The sequence below is a fragment of the Poecile atricapillus genome, chromosome 1, assembly GCF_030490865.1.
Source record: "Poecile atricapillus isolate bPoeAtr1 chromosome 1, bPoeAtr1.hap1, whole genome shotgun sequence".
NCBI lineage: Eukaryota > Metazoa > Chordata > Aves > Passeriformes > Paridae > Poecile > Poecile atricapillus.
The window spans coordinates 38,520,304-38,547,906 of NC_081249.1; the positions used below are offsets into that span (position 1 = coordinate 38,520,304).

Below are 27,603 nucleotides of genomic sequence, written 5' to 3' on the forward strand. Positions count from 1 at the left end.
TTAGGGTACGCTTGTCATGAACCAAAGCAAGAAAGATATATTTTCCTTGATGGTTTTTTTCTTATAAATTCAAGATATTTATTCTGTTTGCCAAGTCATGACATTTTTGATGCCTTGTTAGTATGCTGTCTCTCATGATTTTATGTTACCTAGGTGACACTTCTTCTAGGTGTCACTAGGTTACCACTTCTTCCTTTCCTCTAAAAGGCTTCTCTTTTGAGTGCTTTTTCCTCCAAGTGCATTTTATACCATTAACTTACTAACTGAATAATTAGAACAGTGTCAGGGATTCTGGTACATCCTTTTCCCTGTGCTGACATGCCCAATAGTTCAGTTGATTACTTAACCTTGAAATAAAAAAATACAACTGATATAATCTTTAACAGAGCAAAGAGATTTTGCAATGCAGCATGTAGAAAATTCATTTTACTATTACAGGATACTCAGACTTGTCTAAAAAGCAAAATAATAATTCATTCTCAATTTGGTGGACGAAGAAAGGACTATTGCTTATGAGCAGAAACAGAAAGGAAGACTAGACAAACTTAATTTATCAAAGTGTGCTTAGATGACACAAATATTCCCTGCCTTGGCAGTGTCCACGGCATGGCCTGTATTGTATTGCATGGTAAAGCAAAGCCTGGTAAACCAACACCTTGCAGACAACAGACACCAATATTTTTTTCCCTTGGCCTATCCTCACATTCTGCAAAGTAGACATTATGTTTTGATCCTATTTCTGCACCTCTTGAATAAGAAATATTATCAAGAACTTTAAAATTAGCCACATAATTTTCCAAGTGGGTCATCAGTTCTGCAGTTTGCACTACTGTGCTGTTGTGGAGTGAGATGGTGGTGGTCCAGTGCTTCTATGGCAAGGATGTCCCACCTTATGCTTGTCCCTTGACCCCCTTAAATTAGATCTTATGGTTCATTTCTTTATGAACTTTAGCTCAGCTCCAAATAGAGTTGTCTATATTTTATTCAGATACAATGCTGTCAGAACACTTGTGCTGCTACATTGGGAGGGCCCAAAGACACTCATAATGGGTCGTTGACATCGCAGTAGTTTTTTCTTTATTTGGTGACAGCCCTATCCTTATTATACCTGTATGCTCCATTTAGATTTAGGTTTTTTTGAGGTTTCATAAACCTTACAATCACACTAACAAGTCTTAAGACATTTCCCAGGATGATGACTGGCTAGCAGCAGACTGGTTTTAGAAATGCTGATACCCTCTGTATGGAGATTTCTGCTGAGTAGACATGAGGGATTTGGCCTTATTTACTGACTTCCTTTGGTTGTAAATACATATATTGTTTATCTTTTGTAAATCACTTGCTCCTGTAACCTGACAGGACAGGGATCATAACCCTCTATTAATTATATATGTAAGTGATTATCCCTGTGGATAATACTTAAAAAATACAGTTTTTCTTGCTCACTAGTTATGGAAAAGGTTTATAAAAAGCTGGCCAATGCATGTGATTCACTATTTCTTCCTGCTGGAGATGAGACATGGTACTTACCAAACAATGTGGCACTGATAGAAATCTTAAGGTGAGCAGCAATTAGCACTGCTTAGCAAAAGTTCAATGGCACATGGTAAAATTATTATTGCTATAGGACTGAACATGCCTTTCAACCCTGAATGTTCAGTGGAAAACCAATGGGCTTTAACTAAAGGTTGTTTCTCAGCTGGTGAGCTTGCACAGTGAATGCTTTGTATTTCTGTGTTTGGGATACCTAAACCCACAAACAATACTTCTGAATTTGGACAACTGAAGAACTGGCCTGAATTAAAAAGCAAGCAAGCAAACAAACAAAACCAAGCAAAAAAACTGGGCAAAAATCAAAGCAAGCAAAGAAAACAAAGCAAACAAAACTCCACGCCCAAACAAATAAAAAACTCCCACCCAAGCAGCAAAAGAAACCTCTTCCTTAGTATTTGATGTTCCTGTAGATTTCAATTTTCTTAGTTGAGCCATTCTAGTTTCCTAGTTAATTAAAACTTTTTAAGCAGTAGATTAGAAAAAAATTGCACAAATAATGCCTATTGAGTTAGCACTTACACTAAAAATTGGTATGTGGGAAGCTGTAGAGTTTTGGAAACTTAGAGGAATTTGAGCAGCCCTCCAGAATTTTAATTTATTGCTGTGTTAATCCTAAAGTAATTGAGTCTTTCATTAAGCCAGGCAATCAGGTGAAACTAATGTGAATAGATTAGTGTAGTTATACTGACAGTCACAGAAAACTTTACTGTTGCTGAGAGTCTTCAATGAAACATACTTTCCTCTGCCATTTTGGGGTGTTCTGTGTTGGGAGCTAAATAGGTGGATCTATAATGGAATAAAACACATTTCCAGAAATCTTTACTTTTTCTTTGGTTCTCTGTTTTACTTGTAATTGTGGACCTTTTCTGGTGGGCATCTTTTGCTACTATATCTATTTTGATATATCACCTGTGTTGTTATGGTATGCTGCACAGAATTTAATCACCTGTCCAATGTCTATGCTGTGCACTTCCTTCTCTCTTTCATTCCCATCTGCTCCTGAGAAAGAAGGGGTTTTTTTGCACACTGAAGCAATGTATTTTGGTTAGATTTCTTTTTCAAAGCAAATATTTTCTAAGTTCTCCTTCTAATATGCCTTCTAATAAGTACTTGTATATACTTATGCATATACTTATATGCCTTCTAATAAGTATTTTTATACTTTTACATACTTTGTCAGTGATGGCAAAGATGACAGTGGTAAAAAAAATTATACTTGCTGATGTTAGGTGAAAGGCCTATAAACTCACTGATCATAAGCTGAAAAGATGGAAGAGCAAAATGTGGCAGAAAGTCAGACGTATTAGAAGAGTATAAGAAAATGAATGTTGAGGTGGGTCAAATGCAAGTTTTAATTGCATCTTGTTATGTTCTTTGAACTGTAAGCTGTATCACCTCAAATGAATTGATGCCTTGTTGACACAAAACTTCATGTACTGTTTCTTAATTTTTCTGAAATAGCATAGGCTTAAATTCTGTATGTTTTCTCCTGAGACTGGTAGGAGATAAAAGTGTAATAAAATAAAAATTAAAAAAAAAAAAAAATTTAAAAAACAACCAAGCAAACAAAAAATCCAGCAGCAGCAGAGCACTGGAGAGTTCACTGGAACCAGCACAGCTGTTAGGTTCTTAGTGAATCACTTAAGTATCCCCACCCTTTACTCCCTACTGCTCTGCATCTCAAGAGGACAGACATATGTGCTATTGCATAAGGGTTTCAAGAGCCTGGATTGTAGCTTGCTGGGAAATGTGGTGCTGGAGACATTGCAGCTGGCTCTGCATGATCCAGGCTCCCAGAGGGCACCCCTAGCTGGGGACAACCTTTGCACTGCATCCCCTGGAAACCCTTCAGCCTGCCAGTGCTCACTGCTGCTGTGTGTGAGTTGCATGCAGTGTAAATACTATTTCCACAGTGACCTTCTCATGATTACTTTCTACTGCCCCTTCTCTAGCACAGCAAGGCCTCCCAGCATGATTTTATCATAGGTAGTGTGTGAAGGCAGAGGAGGGAATTTGCTTTTGTAGTGCTGCTACAGTTTATTTATAATTCCTATGAAAAGCATGAGATAAACCACTCAAGTCCATTGTTTACAGTGACATTTCTTTTTCCCCTAGTGCAGAATGCTAATCAAAGGGTCATAACTTTGATAGGCTAAGTAAAGCAACCAAGGGACACATGTGTGCTAGTATACCATGGTCAAAGGGAAATAAATGCACACTAAGATAATTTCCTTAATGAGGATTTACTAGCAAAACAAATAGAAAGAGCTGCTTCTCCAAAAACCAACCTCCCAGGCCACCAGTTTTCAATCTGCATGAGAATTGAAGAAAGGGTTACGTTGAAGACAGTAGCTGTTTGTGTGGATAGCTACTTTACAGCTCACAATCTGACAAGGGATGAAGGGCAGTGTGAAAATATAGAAAGAGGAGTTAAAGGTGTGACAGGTGTGTGAACAGCCTAGAAACAAAAGGTGTGACTAATTTCAGCCATGCTAAGGAGCAGAAAACTCTTAGCCAATAGACAGAGAATGAAGTCAGGCAATTAGAAACCTGTCATTCCATACCAAGAAAATTAGATCCTATCGGTTTAATTATCAGTCAGTGCCATTAAGACAATATAGTGCTGCATAATGAAAGCTGCAGTTACCAAGTAATAGAGGTAATTGTTTTCACAGTGGAAGATTTTCACTTTCAGACAAGAGCTGCAGGATGTGACCAGTTTACAGGCTTTGACCTTCAGCACTTGTGCAATGTGTGGAACACATGGTTTTTACCTTGTCTCCTGAGATTTGATTATTTTTATCCTAGACATCATTTTCATAAAGTTGGTGGAAATGAGCAAAACCACCCGCTAGAAATACAATGCGCAATACTCATGCAACATGCGCTCTGTTACTGTAATTAGAGCAGCTTACCAAATTTTTTTTTATTTAAGACCTTTGATTTGATAACACAGGGCCAGCTTCCAGCTTGGCTTTCCCACTTCTGCTGGGGAATAAAGGAGAATAATGCTGTTCCAGAAAATCCAGTTCACAGATGGTCACTCGAGAGGGGGGAGCACACACAGAGCAGCAGCTTAGGTGTGACTCTCCAGCACATCAGCTCATCTGCAGTAACTGGCTTCATACATGCTGCTACCCTGCGGCAAGTGTGTAATGCCATGCTCCTTCTTCATTAAATAGTGCACAGTCCACTTTATTACTCTGTTATTCAAATATTTAAATATTGAATGCTTATTTTCTGAAGTGGCTTTTCTCCATTGTTCTTAGAGACTTTCGGTAGCTACTGTATTCTACTCCATTGTCAATGTCATGACATTGCCCCGTGAAGAACTTTTTACACAATATCTAGTAAGCATTGAGTGGTATTAGAAAAGATCTAGGTTACAAGCTTAAAGAATAGTGTAATATTTTGGATCCGCTGTGAAATATTTAAACAGTTCTTAAAAAAAACTGTAAGAACAGTCATTTCCAGTTACTACCTTTCTCATAGAAGCTGAGAAGGAATAGGAATGACTTGAATGACCAAAATCTTATCTAAGACCATTAAAAACCTTGTGTGTTCTTTACTCTGACCATACGTTCTGATTGTAAATAAACTGAGAGCTAGATCTTGCAGTATCTAGCAGGTGACCTGACTAAATGTGTTGAATAAATCTTTAACACACCTTACAAGTAGTTACCACTTCTGTATTACTCTATACTTAGAACACAATGTTGGGAAATACATCTTGATCTCTTTGCCACAGGGGCATTTTTGTTCTGTGAATGGTTTCAATATGCAAATAATTGCTATTTTTCCTAAAATATCTACAGATGTTTTCAGTGGACAGACTGCTTAATTGTTCAAGCTGCTTTGGAGGTGCTCCTTAATATTGAGCACATTTTAAGACTTTTTGAAGATACACAATTCCATCTCCAGGGAAGGAGTGACTGGCCATCTTGGGAAATGCCAACATACGTATCCCATACTACAGTCATCCTTTTCCACTCTCAATCAAAAACTCTTTTAGAAAGCTATCCTCTACTTTTCCAACAAATATGTGCTACTACCACCTTGCTGTGGAGAGTACCAGAATGAACACTACTTTGTCTCATTTCATCATTGTATCAACCCTCAAGTATCTCAGTTCACATCCGAAAATGACTTAACCATACAGCAGTATGACCTTTTTCTTTCCAATATGAAGAATATTGCAGTAACTAAGCTCCAAATTTCGGCACTTAATTTAAACAGCTACAGTGAACTTGGATGACTTTGAGGTCATTTCCAGCTAAGCTGCACACATTTTAAATTAATGATACTAAAAGAATTAAAGTTATTTCTTGCATAAAATTCAAAAAAAGTGAAAACAGTTAGCAAATATACTGTCAGAAGATTTTGTCAATCATCACTAAGATGGGCATCTAACTGTTCATGGAGCATAGATGCTCTACCGTAATATGTACAAGATAAAAACTTCAGAAATCTGTTCTATATCTCGAGGACCTGACTCTACATATAGCTGATTCATCTTGACAGAAGATACCCAGGGGCTGGCAAATTCAAATAAGATAGATTAATCACAACAGGACTTCTGTACGTCTCTTCTGATAAACTGTGGTATTATTTTCTTCTAATTACCTGCCTGTGGCAGGTTTTGCATGGTTTTTATACTGGTATGAGTACTACTTACATATCCTTCTGTATTAGCCATTGCTCTATTGTACATGTTAACATTTTTCTTGCATTTGTTTAACATCTGATGTTTTTTAGCATTTTAACTAGAATTCTGAGGTTAAGTGACAATTAATTGTCTACCACCATCTCTCTTTGAAGCAAAAAGCTTCAGTTGAATTACTGTTTCATTTTCTATAGAGCAAAGTCCATATGCTTTTTCTTTCCCCTGTTTTAATTTTTTTTTCATGTAGAATCATAATTCTGTCATTACCTGGATGTTTTCTTTTTTTCCTTGTTATCATATACAAAACTATGGAGCAATAATGAAGATTCATGGAGGTGTAGTTGCAATGAATGGAAATGAATACTTCAAAAAACATTTTAAAATTCAGCACTCTACCATTATTATACCATAGCCACAAATATGTATTTCACTGACATTCACAAAGCAAGATGGTAAATGCCCTGGAAGTAGCTGAGGGTATTGACTGCAGTAATTTGAGTATTAAGAGAAATTCTGAAGAGATTTTGGAGTGTCATAGGAGAATACTGGTTTTGAATAGTTGCTCTGGGAAGGTTATAGGATTAATTTAATATATGTCTCTGGTTATTTCACAATCAGATTAGTCTTTATCAGCTTTTACCTGGTCATTTTATCCACTGAAGAATGCTGCTTCTACTGGGTGCTTACTCAAACTGTGTTTAACCTGTTTTCTACCGCAGTCTCACAGGTGTCTTAAACCTAAGTGAAATAAACTCTTTTAGTTACTTCATACCTGTCTGTTTCTAATTTCTACTCAAATATTTTACCAAATTAGTCAGATATGATGCTTTATGTTATACCAGACAAGCAAGTCTCCATCAGCAGGTCTTGCTCCATATGCTTTCTCATTTCATTCATTACTTAGAAATGCTATGAAATCCATAACACACGTGCTTTCATGGACCTGTGGACTCTTAATATCTCCGAGAGCTGTGACCTCTTTTTCTCTTTTTCTTTCTCTTTTTTTTTTTATTTTTATTTTTATTTTTCTATTTTGCTGTTTTTATTTTTATTATAATTTTAATGTTAATTTTATTTTTTATTTTTTTTCTTCTTTCCTTCTAAATGTATGCTTGGTTCCTTTAGTCCTTAAGTAGTCTTTCATTTCAGTTAAATATTAGAATTATAAATAGATTTGACCTACTATACTGACAGCAGCTTTTAGAGTGTTCAAACTGCTAGAGCTTCTGCAGTGAACATTTTTGACCAAAGCATAGAGATACTGTTAATTTTATGTGCAATTCATTTTCCACAGATAAATGCACAACTGCACCTGTGTCCACAGTATCTTCAGGCACAAGAGGGAAGGTGCAGCTCAGGAACTGAGTTTTCACTGGAGAATTCCAGTGCAGTTCAGAGTAAACACATATTTGGTAACAAAACCAGACACTGTACCAAAGAATTATTTTCCCCAGCGGTTGTGCTGTACTTTATTAAATCAGCCACATTGCTGAGTTCTTCCTGCACAGACCAGTGTTAATCCTTCCTGCATAACTTCATTACAAGCATTCTTAGAAATCTTCTCTGTCAGGAAGCCAATGAAAATGAAATTTTATTTTTGTACTATTTTCTACTTGAGGATTCAGCCTGTGTTATTTAAAACAATTAGACTCTATTGAACTTAGAAGAGTTAGGTTTGTTCATGGCCTAAATCATCACGATTTTCAAAAGTGAAACCTTTTTTTTCATCTGGAAAGAGCCTTGGTGATGATTTTGTCTACTTCTTGTGACCATAGGGAACTGTGTCATATCCATTCTTCTTGAAAGTGCGAAGTCCTGACTTAGAAAAAGAGGCAAATCAAAATTCAAAACTCTTTCAGGACTTCATTTCTCTGATGATTAGAAAATACCTAAATTCAGCCTACCTCAATTTCATGTCTACTTGTTTCAATGCCAGTATTATCCTTTGTCTTTCTTTATGGCCAGAGACGAGTACTTAGTGCTATTTTGCCCTCTGTGTGTTCTTTTTTTTTTGGAAGGTTGAACTTCGGAACTTCATACTGCCGTTGGTTGTATGCAGACATAGATATTTGGCCATGTATCTTTCAGATGCATAGTGCTGCTGAGCCATATACTGTGGAAACGTGAACTGTGGAACTGTGCCAGGGGCGGGATTTCTGTTAATGAAATCATCTACTTGGCATTGGTCTTTGGTCTGCAAACAATGTGTTGTGGACTGACAAGTGTTTACAGTGTTCAAGGCTGGTCCATTCTAGAGCTGAATGGTTGATATCCATATGTACAGGAGGTGGTTTTGATATCCACTGACCCCATGAGTCAGCCCTGTGACCCTAAAACATGAATAAAAAATAAGAGAATTTTCTGTCCAGAGTTTCTGTGAGCATTGTGCCACCTCTTGCTGTTGCAGCTCACCAGGGATGTGATTTCATAACCCAGTAAAGAAGGAATGGATGACATGTGGGAATGTCAGCCTGTGGAAGAGGCTGAGGTTGTGATCCTGTTTGGAATAGTACTGAAGGTATACACTGGGGTTGAAAGGAGACAGACTTGGTGCAGGCACATCCATCCACAGATAAGGTCAGGGAGCTGGAGCTACAGCGTTTCACACCATAAGTGCCCGCAGGAAAGCTGGGGTACTGTGCAGTAGCCTCTGGCTGTGGTTTGACATGTGATGAGACCCAAGTAGCAGTTGGATGAGGCAGGGCCCATGAATGTGTTACTGTCTGTATCACTGAGGGTAGCACGTAATGCTGAAATTATACCAGCTTAATGCCTTTGGGACAACTTTATGCTGGAAGTAGAAGAGCAGACCTGCTCTGGTGCATGTTGGGGTGCAGACAGACAATGCCAGTTGAAGTGTTCAACCTTTCATTACAGAATGAAGCCCTCAAAAAAAGGTGATTTTAAGGGGCAGAGTCAGCTTATAGCAAATCAGTACTTGGTGTCATTTGGCTATGGTGCTTTTAACACAGTAGTCAGAGCCTTAAAGAGTTAATTTATCATAAAATCATGTCCTGCGTGACATTTTATTTATTCACAGTTGTTTTTTACATCTCCTACTTTCCAGAATTTAGAACCACAACCTATGACTCATGAGTGCTTCCTTTATGGGAGAAAAATAAAAAATGTTTTATTTGCTGAAAAATATGATTTAACCAGTTCAGAAGCAATGGAACTTGGCTATGCACCACCACTCCTACAACACTTTTGAGGCAAAACCCAAAAGCAACTTGATTTTTGAACTTTGATCTTCATTTCTTTGTAGTGTCTATGCGCAGGCTAAACAAATACAGATTATTTTGTTCATGTTAATACATTGTTTTGTTTTAATAAAGATAAAATGCTGCACTGGCTTTAGAGAATTCTTTGTTGCTATAAAATTCAAAAAAATTAATATGAACCTAAAAAGATATCTATTTGAAGGTCAAGCTCATTGCCAGGCCACTGCAGGACTGAGTCACCTGTTCCTATCTTATTTCTTATAATGCTTAACTGATGTGTTCTTAAAGAGCTCCAAGGAGACAAACTCTCAGTTATTCCAGTGCTTGCTATTGTCTGCTAGCAGTTGTTTCTCCTCTATTACAGTTATCTCTGACTCGAGCACATGAATCCTACTAAGACCATTTAGTTGGTACTTATACTTCTTAGGAAAGTAGCTGGAAAGGGTTTTAGTGCCAGGGTACCAGAGATCTACCTGATGGTCAGTTTTGGAAGCAGGTATTTCTGTGAGGTTCTCCTGGTGCATTTGTCTTCATTTAGGAAGCCCATTTCCAAGAGGTTGTAGAATTAATGAGTCTGGAAGCAGTTGTGCTTTTTTTACTCATGACTGCATCTCATAGTATTTATCTCTGGTTTTATTTTTTATGTGGCAGGCAATTTAATAAGTGTTTTGAAAACACCATGTTGATCAAATACACCATTTTCCCAGCATCTTTTATGTTTTATGGGGACTTAAATGGTAGACTCTCAGAACTATAAATTTAACTCTGTTTCTGCTAAAGGAATGATAAATTCTTCTTTTGCTTCAAGCATTAGCATTTAGGCCAGAGTTGAAAATTGTTGTGTCCTTCTGTGTCTCAAAGAGTCTGACTATATCCAGCTATCTGAACATCAGCTCACATGCCTGGCTTTGGGCAGTGCAATTTAAAAATTTGGAACATAATTTTCTTCTCCAAAATATTACAGAAGTGTACTGGCAAAAGTTACAATCAGGATTAGCTTTTTTGTTATGAAAAACATGGGGCCATAATGTAACAACACAAAATTTCTACCCAAGTCATGGTAGGATTTTCAGACACCTTATTGAGGATAACAACATGTTTATTATAATGTCCAGCAGTAAATATACTTATGTGTGCTTTTAGAGGTGCCTTTTACTTCAGTGAAGGGAGTGAATAGACTTCCAAGGTTGTTTTTTTTTTTAATTGAAAAATAGACAGAGGTAGTCACTGTGAAGTGAATGGCATGCAGAAAATCAGCCTGAATTTATGCATAGCACTTGTTTGCACCTTTAGATCTAAAAGCTCTGATTTTATTTCACTCACTGAAAATTATTTTCATATGGAAAATGAGGTCTCTTCAGCTCATCCTTTGATAAAAAATTTCTCAGAATAGGTCTGATGTGTATTTCTTGTGAAACTGCTTCACTGAGCAATGCCAAAACTTATTTTTTCATACAGAGCCCTTTTTTTTCAAACCACATGTTCATGTGTCTCACTACAAAATGCCACGTTTTCTGCTTTAGCAAAAAGCTTTGAAGTAAAAATATGTTAAATATCATTGGTCTATAGGAAATTAATGCAGCTTTGAGTCAAAGCACAGAGTTGACACACACCTACTCAAAGAATAAACATCTTTGCAGGTAAACTTGATGCTGAGAAAAAAAGAAAAAGACCTATCTGAGGAAAAAAAAAAATAAAAACAACACATTGATTTGACAGTGAGAAATCCCAGAAATTTCTGTTATGGGTGTGTGGGATTATTTTCAGTAGTGCATAAAGATCAGAAAGGAGTTCTACAGAAGCAGATAATACTGAAAACAAGGTTTAAACGGAGTGTATTAAAACTTTGGAAATTCTCTCTCCCAAGAACTACCTGGCAGTTTATACAGCTTTTCTTGCCAAAGGTTTTGATTTTCATCAAATAAATCTGCCAGCTGCTTTAGTCTATTAGTGCTAGTCTTTCAAGCATTCTTTTGATAATCAGTAGATCTCTGGTCATGCAAATAATTTCTTTAAGACAGTCCCGAATAAAAAAATTCACAGTTTACGAGAATTGGTTTTCTTTTCAATTTAGTGTTTTGTTTTCTGAAGGAAAGGAAAAAAAGTTGATGGCTTTTTGCTGACATCTACATATGGGTTTTTTATTAAAAAAATAAAAATTAGGTTATTTCTCTTTTGACACCCAGCTGTTGTAAAAACAGAAATCTTTAAGATAGTTTCATCTTAGACACTGATTGTGTCACAGCTTGAGGAGAGTCTCAGAGTCCCTAACTTAATATAGCCATCTCTGAACCAGGACAATATGCTTATCTCATAAGGGTGCTGTGGGATTCAGTGAACTATCAGCTCACCAAACCACTTGTCTGCTCCACACTCTCTCTAACTGCAAGTATTAGGATAGTGGGAAAACCACTCCCTCACATCAACAAAGTAGGTGAATTATTTTCCTTCTAGTGGCATGTAAAAGGCACCAGGGAGTACTTACTAATAGATAAACAAGTCATTGAGTGAATGTCATTTGGGTTTTCTTGAAACAGTCAATCATAGGGCTCCTTCCTTCCATTTAGAAAGGGAAGTTAGTGTCTCTTCAGTTGGATTAATATCTTAAGATGCATTTGACACTGTATATTTGCTGCTGTTATTCTGATGTGTGGAGGCTAATGAGATTTCTAACGTTATCGATTTTTATAATGTCTACTTAACCAGCTTTACTGCCTGTTATTTTTTCTTAGAGAAATGCATTGATCTAAGTGCTCTTACTGTCTTATTTCTGTTCACTGAATACTCAGCAGACCTCGTTAGTTGCGATTTTCTACTGTTGCCCTTTGGTGAAATTTTTATACAAAAATAAAATTGTGTTCAGATATGCACTATAGCTTAAGAAAAAAAAATTAGGATTCTTGGGGGTGGGGTTTAAAAGCATCTTATTTAAGATGACAGCAGTTTTACCACTGATTGTGGTAAAATCTCATGTAACTGCTTTTGAAAATGTTATCCATTCAAGAGAAAGGCACTTACCTCTTCATTTTAAGAGAGCAAGTACATCCTCAGAGAAGTGCCTACAATTCACAGGTGATGCCGAGAGGAACCAAATGAGGCTGAAATAGAGCTTTAGGACCAAGCAGCTGTGCTGTTTCATGATTGTATTTATAATGAATTAGATTGCTCTGTCTGTTGCCACTGGGAAAGGTAATGCAACAAGTGAATAGTTTTGATTAACAGTGTATAAAATTCAGTGCTGAATTTACATGCTTTATGTCAAGGAAGATTTGCATACTTTGTTTTCTCTCTAACAAAGTAATCCATCACTACCTTGTTTTTACTAGTCATTCCCAGCATTTGACTGAATGACAATCCAAATACATAATATCTGTAGTAAGAATTCTGCCTTAAACTTTCCTCTTTAATATGATAACCCTTAAAGAGTTAATTAAATTTGAAATATAACAATTTTGCTGAATTTCTAAATTTTGATTTCTGGGCTGCCGCTTTTACTCTATAAATGCATTTGCATATGTAATGCATTTTAAAAGAAGAGGTAGCAGTCCAATAAAAAAGATGGTTCATTTTCAAAGGAGTAAGTTATTAAATTAAAGAGATTCCTCTGCTGAACTTTTTTTATGTTATACAGTTTTGTCATAATATTTACTGTAACAGGCATTCACTCCACTATGACTGTGCTTTAAATCAGAGGGATTTCATTGGAAAGAATGAGGTGGTGGCTGGCTCATCTTCACAGCATTCGTCACTCTTAAAGCCAAGGCCTAAGGATTTCTGTATTTTTGGTTTCTAGATCTTCAGAGTATTTTTACAGTTTGCTAAGGAAAAGCACAGCTATGGCAGTGTCCTACTTCTAGGCTTCAGCCTGAAGCTCTGCCCATTTTGTTCAGGATGAGACCCCAGAGGTCTGAGAAAATTTGTATCCTTAAAAATGCTTTCTAGAGCAAAGGAGAGGTGGGAGGCTTGACTGTGCTGCAGAGCTTCCAGCTAGCCATGTGTGCTGCAGGTCAACATTTACTTGATTGTCATCAGCTGCCACCAAATTTGTAAAGTTGCCTCCCCACAATAATCACAAAAGTGATTATGAGACAGACAGTATATTAGCCCTACAGCTGTGTAATTGACAAAAGGAAAAAGCAGACAGTATTTCTACACATAAAGTCAGCTTATAAGCTCTGTTGACATTCTCAGATCCCTGTTTGTTGTTTGTGAATCTATAGCTGTATTGTAATCAGAAAAATATTACAGAAAAGTATATATAAATGCTATTCTGGCTAAATGCCCATAAACAAAGCACACAAAGTCATTCTGAAGAATGTTCATCTTTCTTTACACTTTGGATTTGTTCAAAAATGTAAAGTGGATTTCTCTTTTCAACGCATAAAGTATTATATCAGGGAGCTTAAGTTGTATCATATGTAAGACATTAATAGTACAACTAAGCATGTTCTTCTTTTCCCAGAGCACACTCCCATTTTACCCTGTGCAGTCAATACATGTGGCCAGCATTGCTACATTCATATTGGTAGGCTGACTCTTCTGAATATTGAACACATCTAAAATACTTGCAAACAGTGCAGACGAGTCCATTTATTTTTCCAGAAGTTGACTTTCTGTCCTTTCATTACTAAGTGTGTAGATCAGGATGCATTGATCCTAAGGCTTATATTTGCAATGTTTCTTTATCTCCATATTGGTGCTTCTATCTGTACAGTTTCTGTTTATAGTCTGTTTTCATACATAAAAGCTTCTCATAAGCAAATGAATTTTCAAAATGAAGAATCAGTGACACATCACTACTGTTTATTTTGTGTCACTATGTTTGGCAAGTTTTAAAATACTGTGTTCAGACTGGCAGTGTGGGTTTTTTCTGCCCTTGTAAATCAGTTTTTCAGCAGCTCAGTGACAGGAAAATGGCACTGGGGCTTGAGGTTTCAAGAGAGGAGCAGAGCATAGCCATGTTTTGTTTTTTTTCTTTTCCTCTTAATTTCTGCTGGCTGGCAAACAGGCTGGTGAGAGTTGGTTTGGGAAAGCAAAATAGGTTGCTCACTCAGGGACAAACAAGAAACCCAATGAAGCCTTTCAGGATTTGATCTTTCAGTTGATTTCAGTCCTGACTGCCAGCTGCTTCCCAGAGGTGTTAACAACTTTGTCCTTGCATCTCTGGACAATTTTTAGTCCTTTCTAGTTTTACTATAGTAAAGCTATAGTGTTAAACACTTGAAAAACCCTCACCCCATGCAGTGTTTCAGAAATACCTTAATACTGAAAGACAGCATAAATTAAAAGCTGACTGGTCACTTGAAATACCCATGCCCTGCAGAAACATTCAGCTTTGTGATTTTATAAGTAAAGGTAAGCAGGGACAGAAACAGGCATGATAGTATTTCCATAGCTAAGGAAGAGGTCATTGCTTTTTGGACAATCACCCTCAGTGCCGTGTTAAGGAAGGCTGCCTTGCAGCCTGCAGCACAACAGAGTGAAATTAGACAGCAGCACCTGCCAGAAGGCGGCTTAGTTTTGCCGGCAAACGGGAGAATCAATCCTTTCTCCGGCGCACCGAGAGGTTGGCAGTCTGCGCTCTCCGGGGTGGCTGCTCCGCCGCCGCCGCCTGATGTTCCAGATGTGCCCGAGGTGCGCGACCCCCATCTAGCGGCTGCTGTCAGGTGAGGGAAAGCAGCGCGCCACTGCCTCGCATCCAGTGCGTTCCATGCGTGGCAGTGGGTACTGCTTTAAGCTTTTAACAACAACGCATGCATTTCTACTTGCCTGGATAATTCCTGATTGAAAAGAAAAACAAGAAGTTAAAAAAGAAAACTTTCTGGGTTGTTTTTAGGTGTGGGGTTTTTTTGTTGGTTTTTTTTTTTTTTTTGTTGTTTTTTTACATAAAGTGGCCTTCTTGAAGATTTTCTTTCTCAGCAGCTTCACAGACATTACAAGAAAACCGAGAAAATCCTAACATGGTAAGCCAAGGTAGTGAATAAACATAAATGACACATGCAGAAATTGCTGGTTTTAATGAATAGCTAAACTTAGTTTTCAGGTTTTGCATCTCATTTGGAATAACTACACATAGCACAAAGATATTAATTAATGAAAACCAGCTCCTCAGCACCATACATTCTCTTCCTCAAATAATATGGCATTTTGAATCAAGAAGCAAGAACGGATCATTGAGTGAGGAGGACAGGGTTTTGAGTCCAGATTCAGTGAATTTTCCATGTGACCTTCTAGCTTTGCTCCTTTAATTCTGCTACTATAAAACTACAGCATTGTTCAGTGCACTCCCTTTCTCATGATGTCCATTTACAGAATGAACTGGTTACAGAAAGAGATGATGTGACAGAGCATGGTGGTGTCAGAGTCACAGAAACAAGCAGAAAATCCTGTGTATTTACAAAATGTGCATAAATATAAAATGCAGTACATTAAAGACTATCCCTGCATAGTAATACTATTTTTCTGTTAAATTTTAGTCCCTTTTTTAAAAAATACACACCTCCTATATTCCTTAGATATTTAAAAGATAGGCTTTTGGCAGGATAGATGATTTTACTCCCCCAAGAGGAATCATTACCTTTTTCTCTGGCTCTTCTAATTATTTTTGTTTCCTTGGTAATTTTCTTATCTGTAGAGCATAGAAGAGCCATGTTACCTTGCTCCTGATTAGGCATGGATACCATTAGAATTTTCTTTTATTACAATTATTTAAGTGTTAAAGCACTTATTTTCTCCAAGACCCTTCAGATTAATGTTCCCGTCTTCTAGATCTGAAAGGCACATGTTTCGAAGAAAAAATAAGCCCCCTGCACTTTGGTGCTGAATCCCCATACATAAACATACAATATCAGTAAGGATACAATTTGTCTCTGGTTGCTGTCTTTTCTTCTATACAGTATGGAGCAAGTGAAAATGTCACATATATTGAGCAAGATTCAGTCTCTTTCCCAGTATTTCACTAAATGTTTCATTTTCTGAACTTTCTTTATTTTCTTTTTGGTTTTAACCATGTACAGCTGTAAAACATTTCCAAAGGCAGGAGTATTTCTTGCTTAGATAAAAGTAGTCATTTGAGTTTGATATAGGTTATGATGTTGATTTATAAAGTTTTAATCTCTACTGAGAAGTGTTTTTTTTCTTTTCATTTTTTTTAACTATCATTGTGTTTAAAGGAATTCTTTTATCGTAACATCAAAATGTGGAATTTATTAGACAACTTCAAATAAAACACAAAAACTTCAAAACATATTACTTTATTTAACTCTTTTATCATCAGCAAGTTCTTCCCAAATTAATATTGAATGCCATCAAGGTTTAGCCATTTACTGAAATAAATAGGAAAATTATCATAAATATTTCCTAGATATTTTTATATCTCAAATTCAGCAAGTTGCCCATGCCAACATGCCTAAGCTGATGAGCAGTGTCATAACAACCATGTGTTTAACTCTTCATGATTCAAAGCTTTATCGTGGCTGAAAAGCCTCACCAATGCCTGCAGTTATATTGCATAAATCATGATCCTAATGTTCAGGACTTTGACCAGAGGTGACTGTGTTCTGAAGTAGCAGGGCCTGTTATGTATTGAATAGCCAGGCCCTGCAGGTTTTCCTGTCCTCATTCGCTGTGACACCCATATTCCTGCTTCCGAGCGATCTGTGTTCTCATACGCCCTAACATGAGACTCTTTGCACTACACTGTCATTACTTAAGCCCTTTGAACTAGTAGGGAAAGACACTATGTCACTGATAGAATACAGACATCTGTGGAAAACAATAAATTTGCCATTTGATCTGAGGGGCATATGTTAGGTTTCATTTATGGCAGCATTCCCATGTCTGGTTTTTTCTACCATCACTTAAAATTTTGATATTTTCTCACCCTCCATATGGCTTTGAACATGGTGAGAAAAACAGAGTATGTTGCTGTGAGAGGAGAGTCTTTTAATAACTTACTCATTTGCTTTAGGAAGATATAGTTCGAAATTAAAGAAATAATCAGAAAAAAACAGAAAAGCAAAAACATGCAGTAAGGTAGATGTTAACTAAGGATTATTCTTACTTTTGAAGGCAAAACATTCCATGGTGTTGCATCCCTTATTCTATATGAAACAGGATTTCCAGAGATAGTGAACAGCGTGGTTCCTGGCATCAGTAATGAACGTTTTATTACTTTCTAGTCACATATATTAAGCAAGAAGGTATATTCTTAAGAGGGATTGCTTTCTAATATCCTTAAGAATACCTCTACCAGATATACACTATAGAGACATTTTTACTTTAGTGTCGCAGGCAAACTCATTTTAATTGGGTTAATTGTGCATTTTTGTTCATTCACAGTATTGCTTTACAGTGGCAGATGGCCCAGTGATGTGTTATAAATACTTTGCATGACATCCCCTCTATTTTACTAATCTTCACTGTGACTTTCCCATTGGAAATGACTAATGACAATTTTCTAGCCAGCAACTTTTAATAGATTCCTTTTTTTTTTCCTTAATCTCTGCCTGTCCTCAACAGCACTGTTTTGTTCAATAATTTAATCAGTTCAGCAACAGTATATTATTAGACAATTGAACCATTACTTTTTGAATTTTTGAAATGTAAAATACCCATGAAGTAACCACTGATGAATATTTCAGTATCGATAGAGACCACTTTTTCTTCTAAGGAAATAAAAAGGGTTTTGCTTTCTATGCTTTAATGCTTTTCCTTTCCTTTTGTTTTCATTTCGTTCCCTTGGTCCTAATAACCATGTGCAGGAAAAAGAAAGAATCTAATAACTGAAAAAACTAACAGTTTTGCCTATCCACCATGCCCATCTTAACCATTTGACAACTACCTAACAAAAGCAGGTGTTATACAGAAAAAATTCAATTTTTCCCTCTCTCCTCTCATCAGTGAAGATTTATCTGCAGAAGGAACATCCTGAGACAAAACTGGTTCCAGGTTCATCCAGTCCATGTTAACAGACAAAAAGATATAGATGTTGCAAATTCAGCAGGAAAATAACAGCACAGAGCTCCTTATACTGTGGTGTGATTTTTTTGGGAAACTCCTGGACTCTGGAATTTCTGCCCAGAACCGCTTCTTTCTCTGTGGAAAGGATCAGATAGTCAACTTTCTATCTTTATGTTGCTAGCAGCTGCCGTGTTTTGCTAAGGGCAGTGCTCCTTATGCTCCTTCTCTTTTATCAAAGACATTCCATGAAACAAAGCAGTAGTGGAGCAGAGCTAGCAGGTGGCTGTAGGACAATTCTGTGATTTCACAGCAGTTTGTGAGATTTCACAGTTTAATTTCACAGTTTAATTGTGTTTCTTCTTGGAACAAAAAATTGCTTTAAACAAGAGTGACTTACAAGCCATAACCAGTCTCTATTTTGAAGGTTTCATTGCAGAGATAAGGAGGAAGGCCAAACTGGCTAAAGCATGTCAGACATTAGGTTTAGTTTGGACTTTAAGTTTAAAATTAGTAGCTTTATAGCTGTTACTCAAGAGGTTTCTGCACACAAAGGTCTCTCATAACTTTCCTTTCATCTTCTCTCCACCCCCTTCAGAGTGATATAGCAAGTTCAGCTTAAAAATGCTTTTTTAAGGCAACATACGTATATTAATGCAGCTACAAACTGAATTTCAAAACTGTTCAGTAGCTTGCTGTAGATGCTTACCTGGTGTCAGGCACCTTCTTGGTGTATTGCTGCTTGCTCAGTGTTGCTGATATTAAAAGTGATTTTTTTTAACCTACTGAATGTTGATCCTTGTTAAATCTGCCTTTTCTCAGGGATGCTGCTGAACGCAAATGATGGAACAAATTCTGCTTTTGGAGGCATTTGCATACTGCTAGTGAACCCTTCTAAGGGATTATACATGTCTGTCCAGGGAGGGGAGTCAGTCTGATCAGACAAAACCAATTCATATTCAATTGCAAAATGAAGAAATGTGGAAATGCACCAGAAAATCTTCTCTTTGAAGGAGGAGAGATGATACCCTTTAGAAAAAACAAAATTAGGATAGATAAAAGTTTGTTTGCTGATACTAGAAACTCTCAAGGAGGTTTAATCCAAAAATTTTCATTTTTTCCTCTGACAGGCACAAGCATATTTACTGTTTATGAAGCTGCTTCTCAGGAAGGCTGGGTGTTCCTTATGTACCGAGCAATTGACAGTTTTCCCCGATGGCGTTCATATTTCTATTTCATCACCTTAATTTTCTTTCTGGCCTGGCTTGTTAAGGTACTGAAAAATATGTCTTTTTAAATTGATCTGAAACATAGATCATATTAGAATTAATTTCTTCTCTTTTCTGCATGCTGAGCTTTGTGTCAGTCCTTCTTTCTTGTTTTTTTTCCAGAATGTTTTTATTGCAGTCATCATTGAGACGTTTGCAGAAATTAGAGTGCAGTTCCAGCAGATGTGGGGATCCAGGAGCAGTACTACTTCAACCGCCACCACCCAGGTGAAGCACTTGAGATGCTGAGGTTCTTTGGGGATTCGATTTAGTTTCATTTATGAATTAATAATAAGCAAAAATTCCTGTCATATATGATATATTTGACTTTACATGTTACTACCTACATTCTAAACCTGATATATGAATTTTCATAAAAAATTAAATTCTTGGTTGCATTATCTAACTAGTCTTTCTTAAAAACAAATAATAGAGAAGACTGTAATACGGTTCTCTGTATGGCTAGGTATGTTATTACTGTGTTTGTGTTCTCTTTAACAAAGTATGGTAATGCTTTTTTATCACATCATTGGTGGTTTGGAAGTCAGGGTTGCTATTGGATATCACTTCCTGTGCTAAGAAATAAGAGCTGAAATCCCACAGTTGTACCTGGAAGAAGAGGGGTCAGAGTTCAGTAGCTGAAGTGTTTGGGGAAGCTGGTCCTGGGAGTGAGAAGGGTGTGCTTACATCAAGGAAGGATAGGTTGTAGGGGCAGGGAAAGAGCCGTGCTCACAGCTGGGACAGCCACAGAAAGTGAGACCCCAAATAGAAATAACAAATAAGAGGAAGCCGTGATAGGAAGGGTGGGCTGGGTAGTGGGAAGGAAGACAGTAGGAAAAAGAAGAGCTACTGGTTTGAGATTTAAATTCTCTCCCTCATTATTTTATCAGATTATGTGTTCCAAAAGACCAGGCTTTTCCAGGCTAGTGCAGTTTGCCATCTCTGAGAAGCACCAGTACCAACTGCCTGCAAAAAGCTCTTAGAAAGACAGATATGAGAAACATACCCACGTGGGAATTCTTTCTAACCATGTAGTTGGAGATTATTTATTTTCCTAGGCCAAAGGATTTAAGTTTTCAAAATTAATTAATGAATATTTTTTATATTCTTTTCAATATTTCTATAATCCATATGTAAATCTAATAATCTAGTCCTTTTCTGCTGGCTGCTACATTTTTTGCCTCAAATAGACTTTGTGGCATAAATTTCTACACTATATATGTCTTTGTCAAAGCAGACTTTGTGATATCAATTTAAAATCTAAAAAAATGGACTTTTCTTCATGACATATGCTTAGCCTGGGGAACTTAATGTTCATAGGACAAATCCTGAGCCATACAGGCTTATCCAACATACTCTGAACTAGAAGATGGAACAGAGAGTTCAGTGTAGGGAAACACAAGAAGCAGCCAACATTAAGAAATTTAAAATATCCAAAATAATGTTAAGATTCATAGAACACGAACATGTTGAATATAATCTACATCACACAAATTAAAAATAGCTTGCTGGCTGCAGACAAGCAAATGGTTTGAATGCTTGCTTCATTCCTCGAGTCAGTGGCATAATGGAATATCAAGAGAGTCCAGGTTACCAAACTGCAAAAATTATTTATCTTTTTCTGCATTAAGATGGACAGAAAATATCTTGCAGGATTTCTTGTTCAAAGCATCAGACAAAAATTAAAACCCATGCTTGTTTTGTGCATGAAGTAGCCTTGAAATATCTGCCTTAATTTTTCCAGTTCATACGTTACTGAGCTGTTCCCCAAACTTATTCCTATAGAAAAGAAAATGAGTGTCAAGAAGTCAAAGTCTAGGAAGTGATCTCTAGAAAACGATAAAAGGAGGTTTTTCTAAAGCACTTTAGCACTGAACTTTAAAGCATGGTAAGAAGAGGAGTAACTGTGCTGATCTTAATTGGCAACTCTTCAGTGCAGAGATGCTAAATAAAGACTTGGAAGACTTACAACCTTATTTGGGTGACACTGTCCCCAGTCTAATGAGTACTTCTGTCAGGATGACTTTTAAACTTCAACCATGCTCCTGTGGCTGTGTTCTTGAGGTGACTCGTTTGAATGCTGGGTGTCAAGAAAAAGGTGGGAGTGAGGTGGGAACTTTGCCACACTTCATTGCATGGTATATGCAGGTGGCAACTCAAAATGCTGGAACCATTAGTTTTCTTTCAAGGACATTTTCAAGGACAATGTTAATCACTTTCAGGAATGGTGTCTCACTGTTCCTTATGTCCAGCAGTCTGCATAATTTTGTGTCCTAATTTCTGAGGGAAAAACCCAACAAAACAGAATGCCTACATCTGCTCTTCCAGAGGCTTGATAAAATGTGAATACCACTGTGGTCAAGAGAGCCTTTTCCATTGCCATCATTAGAGCCTGGAAATATTCAGCTATTTACAGGAATTATATGCTCTGTGAAACAATACATAAGGACTGTCCAGCTACTCTTGATATGCATCAGTGCAACAAAAATAAAGTGGTCCTTACAGTAAAATAATTTTGCCAGTAAAAAAGATGAGGTTGTCTGCTATTGCCAAAGGTTCCATGAAGCTTATTTATGTGGTCACAATGTATATGTGTTTACTTAGGATAAGCTTACCTTAGTAAGGAAATTATTCTGAACAGCTACCACCATCTAATGATGCTGGTCAGAGATAAACTAAATTGTTTTCTATATTAGGACTCATATAGAAATTAGTCTGAATTGTACTCAATGTTATATGAATAAAATTCAGACAATTAATGTTGGAAAAAGCATGTTACTTTTTTTTCTGTAGCAGAAAAAATAATTCCTCTGTTATTTTAAACTACCTATCATGAAAATGTATGCTGGCCCTTAAGGGGAATATATTAGATCTCACTTGTATTTATGGCCACATAAAACATTTCTGACAGCAGTCTTCCCTTTCTAGATGTTTCATGAAGATGCTGCTGGAGGTTGGCAGCTTGTGGCTGTTGATGTGAATAAACCCCAAGGCAGAGCTCCTGCATGTCTACAGGTATGACATTGTTTTTTAATAAATCAGTGTGTGTAACCAGCATCACTCAAATGCTGCCATAAGGACATTATGCTGAGAAATAGCTACCAACGTTTTAGTCATGGTTTTTTTAAATCCATTGCTTTCTACAGTGTAGATTTTTTCTTGAAAATCACAGATCAACAAAGAAAGATGTGCCACACCCAAAGGGAGAAGATTAGAAAAAAATTTCCTGATAAGGTTCTGTTTTGTGTGCTTATGAGAGAAAGATTTAAGATTTTGAAAAAAACTAGTTTATCATGTTCTATCTCTCAGAATTTATATACAAATATATTCCACTCCTAGGTTATTTGCAACATAAATGCTTGTTTATTAAATGCAAAATACAATAACACAAGCCAAGAAGCATGACTAATCATAATAAACACAGAAGTACCTAATTTCTCTTGTTCCCTTGTGAAAATAGGCTCATGGAACAGGGGGAGAGGAAGCATGTAGGGAGCAAGCAATGCAGTGTTTGAAACTTCCAGATTTGATATTCCTACTTGGATAAAAGTTAATTTGTAAAACTCTACCCTCATTGTTTAAATAAACCCAGACTAAGATAAGTAATTTTTTATAAATCCATTTTTTGAACAGAGCACTGTACAGCAGCTTAAATTTTTATTTGTGAGTTAAATAATGCCATTTCCGGATAAAACAAACTAACTTCAGAATAGAAAGCCAAATCTACTATAGAATTTTCTGGGAATTTTGATTATGTTTGGTTTAATGTGTAAGCTAAAATACATGTTCTTGTTGGCAGCATGTACATTGCTGAACCCTAAGCTGGCAAGCACCTTCAATCCCCTCCACAAGCTGTTCACTCTCAAATATCTCTGCTTTGCCAAACCACTGCCATATATTTGATTAGAGCATATGTTTTAACAGATAATTCATCTTCCCAATTTAATTCTTGATTTTGACAGCAACAGGAACATCATTTGTGTTGTTCTCAAGTAACAGTCTCATCTATGTGGATAAAATGTAGCTGAACTCACAGTGAAAACAACTTCAGATGAAAATTAATATGCCGTCTGAGTTACCTGGTCTACCTTTGTGGTATTGCGTTTTTGCCCCTTACAGGAATCATGTGAACACAGTAAATTGTGTTCCAGTGGACATAAAACTCATGCATTCAACTTTTTATATTTGCCACTCAACTACAAGTTTTCTTATTTTTTTCATCATTTTGTGAAATAGGGGAAGCTCTGAAACAGTGCTTAAGTGCTCATTTTAAGACATTAAACTACATGATCTCCGTTAGGTGTCCATTAGTCGAATAGCCCATTATCTGTATGAAGTCCATGTCCTAATCTCCATTAGTAACTTTATCCTTCATGGCATTGCTGTCTCTATCGATAAATAAGCTGTATTGAGTTGGTGTTGTTGTCATGGAGGCAGTAAACATGCTGTTCTATGTTTTATGTGCCTTATGCATGCTCTAACTTTTAGATACCAGAAATAAGAGTTGAGCAGTAGGACTTGCTTTTTATAATATGCAACTTCCATGCATTAGATACCTCTCATTCATAAATATAAGTATTCTGTGTGTTGTAATACGTTTTGTGGATTTTAGCTGCCGGTCTACACATATTAGGGTGGTCTGATGATTTTAAAATGTTCTGAGAAATGGATTTTTTGTTCTTCATCAGATCATAATCTGAGAATTTCAGAAAGAAAATAGTCTTTCTTTTCCTTATTGCTATACTTGCTACATGCCTGAGCTGGCAAAGTATTCATGCACTTGTTGAGGAAATGGAATCAAAGTTGGCAGGGGGAAAGGAGTGAATTTGTTATTGATCAGACTCCCTGCAGCAGCATAAATGTTTTTTCTGACACAGCAAAGGGATGAGAACATTAGTGGGAGCGGTCTAGGAATGTGAGAACTGCTTCCTGCAGCAGCAGTGATCTATAAAGCCTGACTACAATAAATTTCAATCCAGTTTATTTAAGAGGACATATGTAAATGACTATAAAAATCAGTTATATAATTTTTTTTGTTTCTTGTTTTGTATTGGGCCAGTCTCAGAGAGACGGCTGGTCTGCTACCCTGTGCAGCCAGATCCTAGGAAACCCAGATACTCAGAGCTGGTGGCATCCAACCACTCAGTTTCCTCTGTGCAACCCTCAGATTTATTGATACACTTTATTTATGTACATTTTTATATGTCTGCATGTCAAATACCTGTATACACACAAATGTTTAAAGATGCATTCGAGCTACTTGTAGGACAACAATGGGGTGCAGAGGTGTGGAACATAGAGGTCATAGGTGGTATGGAGATGCATTTCTCCGTGGCCACGGATAGTTTCCAGCTACCTATAGGAACCTAATGGACTTCAGAGGTGGTGTGTGGTGGTTGTGGTATAGCAATATCAGATAATAATATTGTGGAGAAAAACAAAATAGAGGTAGCAACAATTTAAACAACAACTCAGTAAAGTTTTAAATAGAAGCAGCAGGCCCTATCTACTGCCTGGTTTTAAAGATTTGTGCTGCTGAGATTTGTGGGTTTGAAGGCCAAATTCTGGTAGAAAAATACTTGTCAAGTTAACTGGAGGAAGTATTTCACACATTTGAGATTAAAGACCTGTCTAGTGCTAGCCATGAGTTGCTGATGGCACTGGGGACATCTCTGCAGTTTTCCCTGACATGAACCAGAGATTTTACAGGGGCTGTCCTGTGGTACCTGCTTAGTTATACACTAGAATGTAGTATATTAACTGACTTCCATCTCCTTGGTTCCCTGCAAAAGCATTAACATCCTTTTTCACAGACAGGGCCAGAAGCAATGGACACAGCATTAAAATGGGAGGTTCTTCTGAATACCAAGAAAGTTTTTCACTCTGCGGGTAACTGGGTGCTGGCAAGGTTGCCCAGGGAAGTAGTGGCGTTTCCATCTTTGGAAATATTTAGTAGCTGTCCTGGAAAACTGACTCTCAATGTCCTTGCTTGAGTGGTTTTGGTAGCATGAAGACCTGAGCCCAATGGATATAGGTTGTATGATTAATGGGAAAGATAGAGGCCTGTTGGAGGCAGTATTGCCAGATTGGCTTTGATGCATGGAATAAACTGCTCCATACTTCACCTCAGATGTGCAGAATAGATGTAGACTGTACCTAGTACATTCTTTCAACCTGTCTTCTTCCATTCCTGTGGGTTCCCCACCAGAAGATGCTGAGTGTTAGGGAGGTGTTATGGCACACTGAGGAATTATGATTTGTGAACAAAACAGGACAAGATGAGCTCACGGTGTAAATATATCCCTAGTGGGATGACAACGGACATTATATAGGGAGCCTTGTACCTCTTAAGTACAGCACCTTATAGTCATATGTACAGGCTGTGGCTGACTACCATCACCTTTCCCTCCTCCACTGCATTAACTAGGATGACTAACTGCTTGCCTTTAAGCTTTTCATATAAAAATGTTGGTGAGATTGCTGATTAGAAAACAAGCATTTCTTGCTTAACAAAAGAATATAAGAACAAACAATTTCTAAGAGAAATCGTGAATTAGAACTTGCAAATGCCACAGCTGATCTTAACTTGTTTAAGGTGATCAGCAATGCTGTGAACAATGTTCCCTTTCTCTTTGTTATGATTTCCTACAAGTAGATAATTCAGTTTGTTTGGATCTTCAGGACTGACTCTGATTTTATTTGGGGAAAAAAACCCAAACAATTGCTGATTAAAATCCAAAGGCTGGCTGACAAAGCTTGATGCATTTGATTTTTGGCTGTCATATTTGCTGTATTATAAGCAAATTTGAGACTTCTTCTTACCTTCTTCCAGGCAACATTTGCAAAGAGTATCTGCAAAACAAAAGAGGTAGCTATGAGAGTTGTAAGCCGACACTTCGTTTGGCAGGATATTAGCTTTGAAACCTAACTGTTTCAGAGTTAGCTGTGGAAAAAAGTACATATTATTAATAAATCTGGGAGTGAAAGAAGTCAGCTAAACTCTGTCTGTGTCCTTTAATTCTTCAATTGTTTCAGGGTATATATCCAGACAAGCTACAAAAAAAGTACAATACTGTCTCAGTAGGCAGCTATGTAGTGCATGGAAAAATGAAGATAAAGAAACATAACGCAGCAGAGAATGTGCTCTTGTTTAATAAAACCTTCAGCCTTTTTTAAACATGTTGATGTTGCAGAGTCTTGATAGCTACATTGGACTTCTGTGGGATACGGCCCTAGAGTTCTGCCCTACATCTGATTCTGGCAGTAAAATTTTTAAGTAATTGTTTTAAGTCTGTGTTGCATCCCCAACAGACTCATCCTCTTTTCATTAAAGGCATTAAAACAAATTTAAAATTTAAGTCCACAAGACCACTAATATAAGTTATGTAGCATTCCTGACTGAGAACCAAAGTCACAGACAAAACAAGTAACTTGCAAAACACATTTTTTTACAGGCTGACAGGGAGGTCATCGAGACTCCATCTCTGGAGAAATGCAAAACCCAAGAGACATATTCCTCTGTCATTGTTCTAGGTGATCCTGACTTGACAGAGGGTGTGGACTGGATGATCTCCAGAGGTCCCTTCTAACCCTAATTATTCTGTGATTCATTGATTTTATGACAACATACATTGATTTATGAGAACATACCTTTCTAGAGATGGCATATGTGAATATTAGGTGATAATTTTATGGGAAAAATAGTGTATAACTTTTTAAATTTTTTTTCTAGTGCTCATGTAAGTGTGGGACTGTGTTCCCCCATGCAGCAGCCTATCTCTATCCCAAATGTTTCATGTTGAAATTATTTTGTGACAGGGAATCTGAACTACTGAAGGGCAGGTTCTAGTAGTCTCACTCTCTCCTCTCCCATCTTAGAGTAATGCAAAACTCCATTCTCTGTAAGAATGAGCCTACTTCAGTTGGGATAGAAAAACAC

General features: G+C 37.1%; 1 protein-coding gene across 1 annotated transcript in view; it reads left to right on the forward strand.

The window, feature by feature from the left end:
* Positions 1 to 27,603, forward strand: part of NALCN (sodium leak channel, non-selective) — a 233,685-nt gene that overhangs the window by 61,603 nt on the left and 144,479 nt on the right. Inside the window, exons 8-10 of the mRNA XM_058846993.1 lie at positions 19,527 to 19,669; positions 19,788 to 19,892; positions 22,593 to 22,679. Of these exons, the coding sequence (XP_058702976.1) occupies positions 19,527 to 19,669; positions 19,788 to 19,892; positions 22,593 to 22,679 (335 nt within the window). The remainder of the gene's footprint in view (positions 1 to 19,526; positions 19,670 to 19,787; positions 19,893 to 22,592; positions 22,680 to 27,603) is intronic.